This window comes from Silene latifolia, chromosome X (genome assembly GCF_048544455.1).
Source record: "Silene latifolia isolate original U9 population chromosome X, ASM4854445v1, whole genome shotgun sequence".
Lineage (NCBI taxonomy): Eukaryota > Viridiplantae > Streptophyta > Magnoliopsida > Caryophyllales > Caryophyllaceae > Silene > Silene latifolia.
In genome coordinates, this window is record NC_133537.1 from 179,802,748 (window position 1) to 179,818,460 (window position 15,713).

At 35.3% G+C, this 15,713-nt stretch overlaps 1 protein-coding gene across 1 annotated transcript; it reads right to left on the bottom strand.

The window, feature by feature from the left end:
- Window positions 1-6,973: 6,973 nt before the first annotated feature.
- LOC141618808 (uncharacterized) lies at window positions 6,974-7,450 on the bottom strand. Its single transcript, XM_074435881.1, has one exon. The coding sequence runs from the start codon at window positions 7,448-7,450 to the stop codon at window positions 6,974-6,976; it is 477 nt and encodes a 158-aa protein (XP_074291982.1).
- Window positions 7,451-15,713: the final 8,263 nt, after the last annotated feature.

Genomic DNA, 15,713 nt, shown 5'->3' on the forward strand with positions numbered 1-15,713 from the left:
TCGGTAATTACTCCTAGCACGGAAGAGGTAATGAATTCTTTTATCTATGATTCCGTCATTAAGAGTGATCCACCTGAGGTAGTAAACGGTAATTTTATTATTATTTGTAAATTGCCTCGTCTTATTCATGCTTCCTTTTTCAAAGCTATACCCCCTCATATGTGGACGCATAAATTAGCAATTTCTCACCATCCTTGTCATTTTAAAATTGTTAATCTAATTTGGAGCCCTAAATTATTGACAATTGCTCCCGCGCTCCTTTATTTGGTGGATAAATTTAGGAGCGCCCATAGGAAATTTGTTAGACTTAAATGTTTACATATCTTTATTTCCTACTTTGCTATTCCACTTTTGTGCTACTTATGCTTTTGTGTAGCACATGCGCAGCTATTTGACAAAGTTGCGCGCGCTTTGAAATTTGTTTTTGATTGTGGCTAATTATAGAGGCTCGAAGAAAAAGAAGGTCGAGCTGGGACCTGACTGAAGCTAGCGCTACCCGGGAGGCAACCCGGCGATTTTATTTTTGTTTTTATTTCATTCCAGTTGTAATAAATGGTTTTATACCATAAAACTATCTCAGTGTGCTTGTCTTGTTAGTTTGCGGGCTGTTTTCATTTGCATTTTGCAGGAATTCATCGAGCATCACTCGATCGAGTGGTTTTTTTCTACTCGATCGAGCACTGTAGCTGAAGGATTCACTCGATCGAGTGATTAATCACTCGATCGACCCCCTGCAAGATGAGAACTACTCGATCGACTGGTATCTTACTCGATCGAGCAGTTTTAGACGCCCATTCTACTCGATCAGACACTATTCCTCTTGATCGAGTATTGTTGACTTGGATTAGCTTCCTGAGACGGTTTTCCGGGACCTTAGCAACCTCCCATTTCATGGTCGGTTTGGGGAGGTCCCCTTATTCGCGCTATCTTGTGAGTTTTCCCGCTTTTACTCTCTTTCTCCTTCAGTTTGCATTTCCTTTCCATGTTTTGGTACAATGAGGGCATTGTACGGTTTGGTTTGGGGAGGTTATGCATCCATATCTGTGTCTGCATTTTGTTTTTATTGCATTTCCGTTATCACGTTTAATTTTCTGTTTGCATTGTTTTTTTTATTTCAAAAATCCCATAAAAATTGTTAAAATTCGAAAAAATTCACGTTTATTTTTAGCATATAGGTTGAGTCGGAACGGTAGATTTCCATGATGATATTGCTCTATAACTGTCTTTTTGCTTTAGCCTTGCATTGAACTGTTATCTTTTAGCTTTGTCTTTTGCATGTCTACGAGTTAATGTTTAATTTAGCTGAACGAATAGACTTGACCTGAAATTTTGGCAACCTACTTATATATTCTAAGGATTAGAGCCTTATAAACTGGTGTCATTTATGACCAGTTTCATGTAGGATTGTGAGTAGTATACTCCTTGCATAACATGTATCATCAATTTGCACATATATGAAATTCAATTGCTTTTTGCCGTCATACATTCGGGTTAGTGGTTGGTGTCACATGCAGGGAGGTGCTTACAAATTCCCTTTCTTTCATTTTACCCATAAACTCCACATTAGCCAAATTTGCCTGTTGACCCTTAGCTACATCCAAATTTAGCCTGCCTTGTCAAGCTAGTTTAGATTGTTTCGGCGGTATATTGTCTATTGTATCGAGTTTGGCTTGCATCTATTGATTCGGAGTTGGTAATTTATGAAGAAAAGGAGGAAGATGAAAAAATAAGACGTGATGATGAAAAAAAAAGAAATGGAAAAATGAAAAAAAAAACAGGAAAAGACGTGAAAAAGAAGAAACCGAAAGAAATAGAAAGAAAAGAAAAGAAAAAAAAAGATGTTGTTTGATTGACGGTTTCTACTCCTATGTTCTACCTTATTTCATATGAGGAGTATGTTTGGTTCGGTTTGGTGAGTTTTATGCCAAGTGAAGGGCATGTGCTTATTCCATAATTGAGTTGAGAATTGGATGTTGTCATATGGTTCTGTTTAGGTACTAGCTTGATCACCTATACCTCCACATCCCCATAAATGTTTTGCCTTTTCTTACCCATTGCCTCACTTTACCATATCTTTGTAAGCCCTCGGCTGTGACGGACCTTGTTTGGTTGGAATGTATGAACGGTAGCTAGAATTGTCTATCATATGAGTTGCATGCATGTTTATATGGGTCGTAGTCTAGGTGAGCGACTATTTTTCTTCTTCTCTCTTACATTCATTTGCTTACCCTTTGCTTCATGAGAGAAGAGTGACCCGTGAGAGTCCATTATTAAAGGTCTTGCAAGGTCGACGGTTCAGCTTTATTATAAACATCTTATAACTCGTTTGCTTTTGACTGTTCAGCTATAAGTGTTAGTTTGTCTGCATTAAATTGGCTTAAGCGGGCATTTGTAGCTAGCTCTGAGTTATTTTTCCGTTCCATTAGCGTATAGTTTTGAGTTTACTCGGGGACGAGTAAAGGTTTGGTTTGGGGAGATTTGATACGTGCATTTTATATAGTCTTTTTAGCCTATTTTATGCACGTATTTCTATGCTTTTATCGTGGTTTACGCTACGAAATGCCCCGAATATGCTACTTTGGGTTATTTTGTCTTATTTGCAGGAATGAACCAGAAAGTAGCGGAAATCGAGCCATTTACCGTCCATTTTGCATGCATTTGGAGAAAGAGTAGATTTGGAGCGGGAGATATTGCTGTCTTGGGATGCGTGAAGGTGTTTCGGGAGCTAAAAGGACGAGTCAAGGCAAACTAACGAGAATTACAAGCTGCTGAAGTCAAGATCCACTCGATCGAGTGCTTTTCAAGTCGATCGAGTGGTTAGGATTTAATAATAAGTCGATCGAGTGGTTAGTTTACTCGATCAACCAGTTCTTTTTATGCATTTACTCGATCGAGGACATTCTTAGTCGATCGAGCAGGTTTTTGAGTCAAGATCACTCGATCGAGTGATTTCTTTACTCGATCGAGTGGCTTCGCTGACGGGTTGGGCTTTTAAGCTTTAATTCGTTAATTAGGTTTAACCCTACTCCTATTTTCTTATAAATAGGAGTTAAGGATGTCATTTGTAAGGATCTCTCTTTACCGGAGGCGGGGATCACGTTATTCTTCTCCCTACCCTTGCTTTTGTTGCTTTTATTTCCGGATCAATAATTAGTATTAACTCTTTCTCTTCTTTTCTTCTTGTTATTTATGTTTATTTCTTCTCCTTTATTTCTTGTTTCCCCCATTCCCATGTCTAGCTAATTTCCCCTAGTATGTTAGGATTAGGGAAGCCGTGGTAGCATGCCTTAACTGTATTAAATAGATTAGCCTTGCGATAGGAATTGTATTAGGCAATTTAATTGTTATCCGGTCAAATGAATGCATGCAGGAGACCAATAATTCTAGTTAACCCCGACCTAGATCGAAAGATTGGAAGGGAAGGCTTGCTTAATTACAATAGGGTATTGCAGTGAGGGCGAAAGTTAAGCTGTTTACACTCTAGGGCGGTTTAAGGACCGAAAGGTGACGACCATAGCTCTTCTTATCAATAGTCTAATCGCCTTAATATTCCCGATAGTATAGATCTGATAGCTGCCACGGTGGACCGACTCTTAGCATACTTCTTCCCCTCTTGCTGTTAATTCCTTTTATTTTCCTCTCTCGCCTATTAGTTTAGTTGAATCAATCAAAACCCCCATTAGTGACATTAGACAGATAGATAGACAAATAGATAGTACACCGCCTCCCTGTGGAGATCGACCCTACTTGCCGCTGACTTCTGTTAGCAGTAATCTAGGTATTTTATTTTTGGTACGAAACGACAGTATCACTTAACTGTACAGGAATATTCCGACCACTGTCCACTAAATTATTTATTTCTCCCAAACCATAAAATTTTTAAACTTGAGACCAACGACATCGGTAAGCTAACTCACTGGGTTATCACTCATAAAAATTTCAACCTTAGACGATAAACATAGATCACTTGGCAACTAAATAAAATAGGGGTAAAATCTGACGGAATAAAGTTCAGCTCTAGGTTTTTCACAAGCCCTCATTAACACCCTCCTATACTTGTATTAACTCAACTTAGTCATCATACTTCACTCACATGACTAGGCATCTATTTTAAAGCATCTCTATCACAAATTAAATCATTAAATAATATTGTAAATAGCATGGTTTCGGGATCCACATAACCGCATATCGCTAGACATGATACTACTATAATCATCCAATCAAATAATCAATACAACTCGACAGTCACTTTCATGCTCATGATCTAGTCAACTCAACATCAAATCCTTATTTCATCCATCTCACTCTCCTTAAAATCAAGTTACGTCCCGTAAAATTGGTCATCAACGAAAACAATACACATCTAAGGCAACAATTACTCATAAGAAAAGAAACAAAATTCATTTTAATTTACCCCACTCTTCATCAACTCTCAAGGTAACCGGTTCAAAAGTGGAAGGGCCAGAAGTTTGGTGTGAGGGGCCCTACTCATCCCAGGCCTTAAGTGGGCTCCTAACAGTTTCTACCCGGGTTCATTTTATTAGACACGTCCTATGTTCATTATTATGTTCATTGGTTAGGCTTAAGGATCGTTTTGCTCTGATACCACTTTGTAACACCCCCATTTATTTAGGAGCCTTTAGCAAGACATTCCCAATAAATAGGACTGTTACCATCTCGGTTGCCCGAGGTAATTGATACAAATTAAAACAAACCAAAGTACTTTAATAACTTTAACTGAAATAATGGTTTTATTACATTGTCAACCGATTAAATTTAAACCTTAACATTACAATATACTACGCAGCGGAAATTACATAAATAAAGTTATATAAGTCAACTAAGTGATCTAGATAACAACTATGGTCCAAGTCGTGCTCACGTCCCAATGCTCCCAAGTCAACTAATCTTTAGTACCTGTCAAATCTGCTCCCCATTATGGTTCATCACAGGTGTTCACGAATACACTGTCAACCACGAGGTTGAGTAGGAATAACCAACAACAATACAATGTGAAATGATATGATATATAATGCCAAAACAAATGAGCTCATCACCCGAAACACCCATTCATCCCGCCATCCCTGGCCCGGGGTATCCATCATTCCAACCGAAGTTGAAGTATCCACCATCCTAACCGAAGTTGAGGTATCCACCATCCCAGTATAAAACTGAGGTATCCAATACAAAGTTATAACAATACAATAAGAATAATCCATCTCAACACGAGGCTGAGGTATCCACTCAAAGATATGTAATACTAACATTAACCATAACTAGTCTCAGACCGAATCTGAGGTATCCAATAAACTATATGAATAAACCAATAACCAAAATATAATTCCGTGACATATAATTCACATCCGACAATTCATCCGATGACAATTAACCACCCGGTTCCACAATTTCTCTTATCAATTAAATAGCAAGACAAGTTGAGTATTTATCCTACCTCGAGAGCAAGCACTCCAATCACGCAACTCAAAGTGATCCAAATAATAAAGCAGATGAACCCGATTATAAGCCCTTCACAATTTGTTACCTAACAATTATAATAATATTTACAATTAATTATTTACTTTATTTAAATAATACCACCAATTTAATTTAATTAATTAATTATGTTAATTATAATCTCGTATAATTATAAACTTCCGTTTTCATAAACAAACCCGATAAACTATGAACCCGAATAACCCAATTACCCTTCACCCACGCAAACCCACCCGACAAGCCATAAACACCAAATCCCAACACGTCAAACATCAACGAAAACCGCACCAACAACAACCCCTTAAACAACCAATTCATTTATGTCAACCTCCTCCCTCACACACCACCGTGGACTACCTACTTCACCCAATCCAGCCATGGTGGCCATCCCTCACGATAACAACCACACGCGGTTCTACGGCAGCCCTAGCTAGCAACTCCCATACACGACACACACAACACCACCGCGAACACACTATCTTAAACCTGAAACCACGGCCTCTACCGACAACCACACCACCTCTGGCCGCCACCGTTGACACCACTGTCCCATGGTGATTCCAGGGGTGGTCCCCACTTCCCCCATGGTCAACTACTGAAGTCATAATCACTGTCTCAAAATGGTCACACACAAACGCACTTCGACCCCTGTTTTTCCCCTGTTTCGCGAATCTCCGGTCACCCCTGCACGAAACACCGCCTATAGCCACCCCAACATAACCCCCATGGTCGGCCCAACCACCACGACCCAGCCTTACTAAGCGCAGGTCAGACGAGTCACAGAAAAGGGTTCAAAACTCGTGCTATCGTGAAACACGGCTGCCACAAAAACCTCTGCAACCACCCCTTTCCCGCCGGTCTATGGTGGTCAACGGAGTTCAACTAAGATCCCTGGTGGTCCACGGTCACAACAGTACTTACGGCCTGATCTATGGTGGTCTAGTTTACAAGTTATAGCAAAGCAAAGTATATATGTGAGACGGCTTACCTCGAGTTAATTAGCGATATAAATTCCGTCTTAATTCCTTCTACGCCACCTCCTCTTCTCTCAAATTTTCAGTTTTCATATCATAAACTAGGGTAAGGTATTTATCACTATTTATAGGGTAGGTTTAGATCTATAAGAGAACAATTAGGAAACTATGTAATTAACTTATTACTATTATTATTATTATTATTATTATTATTATTATTATTATTATTATTATTATTATTATTATTATTATTATTATTATTATTATTATTATTATTATTATTATTATTATTATTATTATTATTATTATTATTATTATTATTATTATTATTAGAATTACTATTTTTATAATTTTTTTTTTTTTTTGCAGAAAAGCTTGGATCTATATATCAAAAAATAATCATAATTACAAGACCCAGTCCATTCTTTCCTACAAAGGAAGCCAAGAAAGCCCCCTAAGATGAAAACAAAAAACTCCTAACAAAAAGCCATACCCGTGACAGATTACTAAGAACCAAACAGACGCAACTTTACATGAGAACGAATTTTAAAGCAGAGCATCTCAGGAGTAGTACAAATCCCCTTAAAGATACGGTCATTCCGTTCCTTCCAAATATAGTAGACCATAGCCATGAACCCAGCTTGCTGCTTCCTGGATAACTTCAATGAGAGAAAAGCCTGAACAACCTCCTGTAACTCAGTAGATCCAACACTAATAGCCAACCAATTTGCAATCCCAGTAAGAACCCTAGATGAATAGCCACAAGAGAAGAAAATATGGTGGAGATCCTCTGCTTGGCATTCACATAGAGAACATCTGTTAACCATCACCATACCCCTAGCAACCAGCTGATCAGTAGTTGGTAAAGTGTGGTGCATCAGCAAGACCCCTATAAAAGAATGCTTTGGGAGACAGCCCTTCCCATGAACAAGAGAAGCCCAGGGGACAGTATCCTGACTCGGTCTCAGAACATTGTAGTACATAGTGATGCTGTACTTATCCTGAGGAGAGCAAGACTCCAACAACAACAGAGCTTGGTCAGCAGATCAAGTTAAATCCAAAAGCAAATCCTTCATACGAACAACATTATTCCAATACCAAGATTGAGATATAGTAGCAGTGGCAGACCATAAGTCCCTCCCTTTAAGAACATAGGTCTGAACCCATCTGGACCAGAGGCACTGAGGTTTGAACAGTAGCTTCCATACCCACTTAGTCATTTGTGCACAATTCCAACTAAGAACCTCTTTTATCCTCATACCCCCTTCCAGTTTTGGGGCACACAACAGTTGCCATTTTATGAAAATATGCCTCCTATGACCCTCATCAATACCCCAAACAAAATCCTTACACATTTTAGTGATTTTCTTAGCTATGCCCTTAGGCAAAAGGACACTAGCACCCCAAAAGTTGTTCAAACCAAAAATAACCGAGTTAACCAACAGAGTCTTCCCTGCATAACTCAAAGAGCTATTAGCCCAGTGCATAATCTTAGCTTTAATTTTATTTTTATTATTATTATTATTATTATTATTATTATTATTATTATTATTATTATTATTATTATTATTATTATTATTATTATTATTATTATTATTATTATTATTATTATTATAACATAATTATCATTTATTACCACTATATCAATCTATATCTATATATAATAGAAGAACCACTAAAGATTATACTATACACGTGTCAAATTTTGGTGACTTCTTTTCCCGCCTAATCTCTCACTACCCCTTACCCCTCATTAAAGAAAAACCCTAAAAAATTCTTATTAAAAAAACACTTTACTAAACCCTATTCTTTAGCCGCCTCATTTCCCATCGTGCTCCCCTGCTCTCTACTGTACCCGACTTCCTCTGTCTTTCTTCTCAATTAAGTCAACAATACCTCTTACATCTATGCCTAGACCCTTTTATTTCATGTCCTCTTTACTCCTGATCTAAATATATTGCTTTTGGTAATCTCCAATCTTCAATCTCCAATTGCCTTTGAATTGTTTTGATTTTTTTTTGGTCCAGATTTTTCCCACGATTGATCAATTGGTTGTTCTATATTTGACTCGGATTTGTTTGTTACGATATCTAATTTATCTCTTTTCGATTGATCAATTGAGTGTAAGTTGTTTTTTTATTAACTAATTTCTCTATTTGTGATTGATTTGAGCTCTATATGCTGCTTATAAGTTCAGAGTAGTTAATAAGAAACTATATTCATTGGGATTCTGAGGAGCTTTTTTTTTTTTTTATGAATATGCATATTAGGCCACATTTGAATGTTCTCGGTGTAATTTAAGAACTTGGGAGTGAAATTTGATAATTAGGTCACAATTTTGAATGTTTTCTTCGGAATAGTATAATGTTGTAATGGTTCATTTATTTCTATCGATAGAAGGAGGCTGGATTTTATACGGAGTACAAAATTACTGTAAAATAATTATTGTTTGTTTTAAGGTGTACCTCACTTTTTCAAAGCACAAATTCTCATTATAAACGAGAGATATTCGTCTATAGTTATAAACGGGCCAAATATTCACCCATTTTAAGCATAAGACAAGCAATAAGTTATATGGTGGGATCCAAAAATATCACCACTTTAAGCATATTTGACCCGTCTTTCACTTTAGACAAATATATTCATTTATAATGAGACTAATTATTTTCATAGAGCTATCCACAGTTACTATAGTGATGTCCATGATGTCCATGTTTATCGGACGCACCATACGGGGATTGCACATAATAAATAAGATGGTAGTCAAAAACGCTAAATATATTTTTGCAAGGCAATCATTTATCTAATGAGTAAGTAAATAGTACTTGTGTTGGGACAAATTCATTCAATGAATAAATCGCATAAGATAAAGTACTTCGTGCTTAATTGCTTTAGCTACTACTATGAATTAATTAGCTATATATACTTACATGAATTAATTAATTAATTAGCTATATATACTTACATGAATTATATATATATACTCGAATCAGCTGTTCGATTAAGTATTTCATATAGACTCTCACTCTTTTGTAGTTATCTTTACATATTCTTATTTGCATATTCTAAATGAAAGTTTGACATTGTTAAACATTTACTTTAACCCTTGTGTTCTAATGTTCCATTTAAATACCAGTAATTCTATTATACTCTTTGTGCCAATTATTTGTTTGTCATCTTTATTTTTTGTGAGTAATATTTTAATCAAAGATAAACAAATGATTGAAACGGAAGGAGTAACATTTATGTACATTAGGCATATAGAATATCAATCTTTAAAGATTTCGGTTGAGGGCACATATTTAGAAGGCGATGCATCTAAAAAGTGATCAAATTAAAAGCCAAGGTAGTTCCTTAACAGTATGTATTGACAACTTCACCGTTATGGCCGGCGATCTTGACCATGACATCTTTGCTATTGATGCATTTTGATAAACATGTTCATAGTTTGTAGAGCGTCGCAGGAATAAAAAACCAATGCGAGACTTTAAGGAGAGGTCGGAGTTGGAAGAAGTTCCTTATAAATCTCATATGTATAGATCTCATCTTACGAATGTATAATTTATTACGATTAGATAAATATTGAATACTGTAATTATCTATTCATTACCTTTATAAAAAGACTTTTTATTGTCAGTCATAACATCCCAAAGCGGAGATTTAATGCTAGGATCACAAAATTTTAGTATAATCTATCATATTTCAAAAGATGTCTTCTACATATGGTAATGAGCTTAATCAATAGTTGGCTGAAGTTCAAAATATTATTACCAAAAATTTGCACGGGCATACATAATAACAGAAACAATAAGATTTAATCTTCTTTTATACAAGACGATTTTTGAGTGCATTCTTTTTCCCACACTGTAAAACATTTATATAAGATTTCCAATTAGTATGGAACATTTACATAAGATAATGTATATTTAAATTAATACAAGGTTGTATCAAAAATTTAAAATGTATTTATAAATACTATTTATATATGCCCGTGCAATTTTGCACGGGTCCTAAACTAGTTATCGTATATTATTATTACCCAATTGCCATCCCGACTCGCAATTCTATTATTTATTACTTTATTATATCATTCTGTCTTATGCACAATTATTAAAGATTAACCTTTTAACCTTTTAATTAATTATCCAAATTACATAAATTATTCTTATAAACGCTTACGAAATTATGGAGTATTATATATCTATACTAATTATTTCATAATTAACAATTTATACGATATTAATACGATGTAATAAACATAGTTAAAAGACAGAATTAAAAGGGAGAAAGGAGAGATTTTATGCACCCTCAACCTACTTGTATCGTTGACATCGTCTTGGGTCGTAATCGATCATAGATTTTATCTCGAGGGGCCGTCGTCGACGAAGCAACAAAGCAACAACACGTTTTTTGGTAAACCTGAACAACAACCTTCAAAATGCAATTTCTCACTCGTTTCTCGATGAAAATTAGATTTGAAAGATGTTTTTGAATACTAGAAAGAGAGTAGAATAGATATCTTAAAACAAAACAAGCTCGTTCTGAGGTATTGGTCAAGAAAAACGAGCACCAACAGAACTGGACAGACAGGAAAATCCGCGAAAACAGAGTGGATGACACTCTATTTTTCGAAGGGATTCGTGTGCTCTCAAGGTCTATTTGGCTCGTGAATCTTTGACTAATGTGTAGATTGATGTTATATGGTTAATTAGGAGTAAGAAAATCGAGTTTTAATGGAGGTTTGTTGGTTGAACGAAGGGTTGAAAGGAGGACACACAAACTGATTCTCAGTTTTGTATGTCGGTTTTGTCGAGGGTTTTGAGAGGCAACTAGGGTTCGTTTTGTTGGAAATCTATATCTCATAAATAACATATTCTTATATGTTACAATTTAATTTAGTCATAAAATTAAATTAGATCTTATGCATGCAAACATAAATAGAAGTAAAGAAGAAATCGTTTTCCTTACATAGAGATTTCGGATATATGGGCACAAATGAATTCTCCTACTCACTTGTTCTTGAGCTTCATAATATTTGGATGAACAAGGATTCAAGCTTAGAATCCCTCCCAAGGAATTATACCCAAGATAACTTCTTAAAAATTAATATTATTAATACTAGACCAATATTAATTTAACTAAAAATTGACCCAAAACTATTGTTGGAACTCTTGTATTTTGGTCAAGAGAAGGAAAGAATGATGGAGTATTTTCTCTCTAAAATGTTTTTTCACAAAAAGTAGAGAGTAGAGTAAAACTTGCACTAGAAAAATATGTAGTGTAAAGTGGAATGATTATAGAAGAAACATCTTGTTTTTCTAGGTGAAAACCGAGTGGAGGAAGAAAAGAAGCCTATGCATGGCGAAGATGCTCTTCACAAAAGCAATTAGGCATGCATAACTAGAAGTAGTGTAATCATTTTGCATTCCACTTAATTATTTAACATAATTAAACATTATACTCCCTCCATTTTTCGGCACTTATAAAATGTGAGGTCCATTTTATATTTTGTCATTTGTCAATTGTCAATTGTCACATGTCACTAGTCATGTGTAATTGTAATGTATTTTTAACATATTAAAAATCAACGTATTAATAAAAATACGTCATGTACAAAATCGACTTAGTAATTCATAATTACTTGTACCAAAACGGTTTACCAATTATAAATCACAACATCTTGTATTTATAAAAAATTATTCATCCAGATTCAATTGTTTCGTAAACAATAATTTTATCTAAGTAATAAAACAATTTGATTACTTAGACCGTATCTTATTTAATCGAATTACAATAAGATACTTCAATAATACTCACAAAATCGTCCGTCAATTTTAAGCAATTTAATTAACACGTATCAGCATACGATCAATTAAATAATCAATTAAGAGTGTTACCCTTTAGGTATGACCTAAGGGGATCAACTGACCACCACCGTCACACGACAGTAATGTCAAACTCTAGTCAGCCAATAATTACCGATATGTGTGGACCAGTTGACAGTAAAATATTACATCCCACATGTATTCTTAAAATGAGATTTAAACATGTGATCATCATGATCAACAGTTGTGATCGCATTGTTGTCGGAGGACACTTATTCCAACAATCTCTCACTTGTCCTCGACAAGTGTGCATCACCAATTCTCTTGTCCTATTACTATCTCCCACTCAATGCAAGGTGTCTTTCAGGTCGTACTTGCAAGTGATCATATCGAGAGTGGTTTCCTCAATCTGGAGAATAACTGATTGACCGGATTTATCTACCATAGATACCTTCCGAGCGTGGCCACACATTTCCAGTTCATTACTCCTCGAGTGGCCATGAGATATTGTTTTAACCCTGACAAGGGGGTGGACAATTCCTATCGCACTTATTCCCTTTGATTAGCCACAACCATCATAACCCAAAATATGCCCATTTGACCCCATTTACGAAGGTCGTAGTAACACAAATCAAAGTTAATCTGAAACTGTGCCACCTTAGGCGAACAGTCTTTAGTCAAAAGAATCGACTCATTAGAATACTATAGTAGCTCTCGCCACGACCAAGCTATATAAATTTGCCAGAACTCTATAAACGGTCATAAGGCCCGACAAAGTGTTCCTAACAGTCTGCTTATGTGATCAACTAGTCATCTCACATGACTCTATGGCACTTGAACTTGCCATCAATCGCATCACACTCTAGTCACTTCGAGACGTCACCTCATACAAGTGTCTATGGGCGAATACCATGTTAATACGGGTTCACTTTAACGGGGTTCAAAGTTGTCTCTACAACCCGTTTGGATGTAACAAAGTATAAAAGGAGTTTTTCAGCTTAAAAACTCGAACGATAAATGTGATTATCACATATGAATAGTCAATACCTGATTACTATTTCATATTCTATAATCTAATTTAATATTTTATGTAGTTATTAATCTCAATCCAATTGAAATGACATGACTCATCATGTTAAGCCTATGAAAAGGCTTTGGTTAGTAGGTTTTATCAACTTCTTGTCCCTAAATCAACCTTACTACATACTCGTTTTCCTTTGTAATGTATACATTTGCATTGCAAAACTTTTTGAGTACGTGTCGAGATCCAATCAAGACATAGGCCCTCTAGCCTTAGAATAGCTCCCACTGTTTTCACAGTGTGCGGGACTCATCCTTCTTGCACATCTCATGATTGCAAGTGTACTCAATTTCCGTTGTAAATATTTCTCATTGTTTTTTATTGCCTAGAACGATTCAAAAAAATCTATTTCTTAGATAACATAGCCACAATGGTATCTTAACCATCCTAATGTATTTTTATTATGGTTTTGTCGGAAACCATGCGCAATCTCAATTGTCAATTTGTCATTTGTGTAACATCCTTACACAAAATTGCATCAAAGCACTTAAGGGTAATCTTTATGGCTTACTTGGTAACAATTACTTAAATTTGATTTGAAATAATTCATCATACTCAAAGTATATGAAGTGTTATACATCATTACTCATTTAATTGATCCGGCAATGGAAGCAAATGGAATCAATCAAATATATTCAACTTGATTGAACTAGTCATGAATCTTATCAACATAAGACTTCTTTTTTGACGCTAATATCATGTGGATTTATCTACATAAATCTGGATATTAAAGATGTATTATATTACTCCAAGTCTTAAATCATTCCCAATGATCAATATGTCATCCACATATAAGACTAATTAAAATTTCCGTAACTCACTACTACAAATCCAGGCAACTACAACGCCCCTTTAACAACGATTATTCACGAAAATCACAATAGACGTTGTAGAATGTATGGCGCGAATTTTACTAAACTTAATTACAACGGGTATGGTTATAAAAACTGTTGTTATTAGTTTTAACAACGGGTCACACATGCACAACCGTTGTTAATAATTTGGCGCAAAATTGGCGCAAAGTTAGTGAAAAGTAATCACAACGGTTACTTTTGTAACCCGTTGTTAAAACATATTTGACAACGGGTGTTTTTTATAACTGTTGTTACAACATATTTGACAACGGTTGTTTTTTAATAACCGTTGTCAATACCTTCCATACTATAAACCACACAAACACAAGTCTGCTGCAGCCACAAAACACAACCTTTAATACACAAACACAAACACAGCAGACAAACACAAACACAAAACACACACTTTCTCATCGTCTCTTTCTCTCTTTCTCTCTTTCTCTCTTTCTCATCGTCGCTTTATCTTCTCGCCGTCACTGTTGATTTCATCGTCTCTTACGTTCTGTATTTATCGGGTAAATCTCGCCGTCACTGTTAGTTTCATCGTCATTATTTTCTTTTTCTAATTATTTCTTTTGCATGTATGTGTTTTTATCGACCATTATGTTATTTGTTTAAGTATTGTTCGCATAATTAGTTAGTAAAACAATGAAGAAGCAAGATAAACATAATTAATATATATATATATATATATATATATATATTTATATTTATAAATACATAAATTAAAAAAAATACATTAATAAAAATGCAATTCTTATATTTTCATAGAGGATCTTATTCTCCTCTATCATATCCGTCCTCTCCTCCTTGGCTATTTGGAGGTTCCGTTCAGCAGTTGCTATATCGTCATATAGCCGCAATCTTCGCTCCGTCAAGCCATCTTCTTTGGCGTCCTTCAAGATGCGGATCGAGCATCCGCAAGGTAGCTCTTGAAACTTTCCTCAATATGGAGCAACCGGCGGATGAAACTGTTGTTGTTCTCGATCATAGTAAGAGTCTTAAGGATGAAATCATTCATTTTGTTGGAGTTTGGAGTTTATTTTGAAAGATTAAGTAGGGTTATTTATTTGGAGTTTGTTTTAGCAGTTAGGGTTTGGAGATGTATATATTGAGATAATGGAAATGTTAGTTGAGATAATGCAATGTATTTATACTAAGCAATGTGTGGGTTGAGTTGTTTTTTAATTAATATATATGTTAGGAAGTTGTGCCATGCATAATCATCATCATATCTCTCAATGCTGCTTCAAATCTTATTACTAACCCTTCTCATTCCATATTGACCGTTCATATGCACAGTGATGTCAGTAATAATGCATGCATCGGAATTATAACGGGCCGTAATTATGCATGCATCTAGTAATATTTAATTTAATTTTTTTTTATTTTTTAAGAACAAACAACAACGGTTATTTATGTCTTTAGTTATAACAACGGTTTTGTATATTAAAACCCGTTGTTATAACTTTCCCCCCAAAATTGA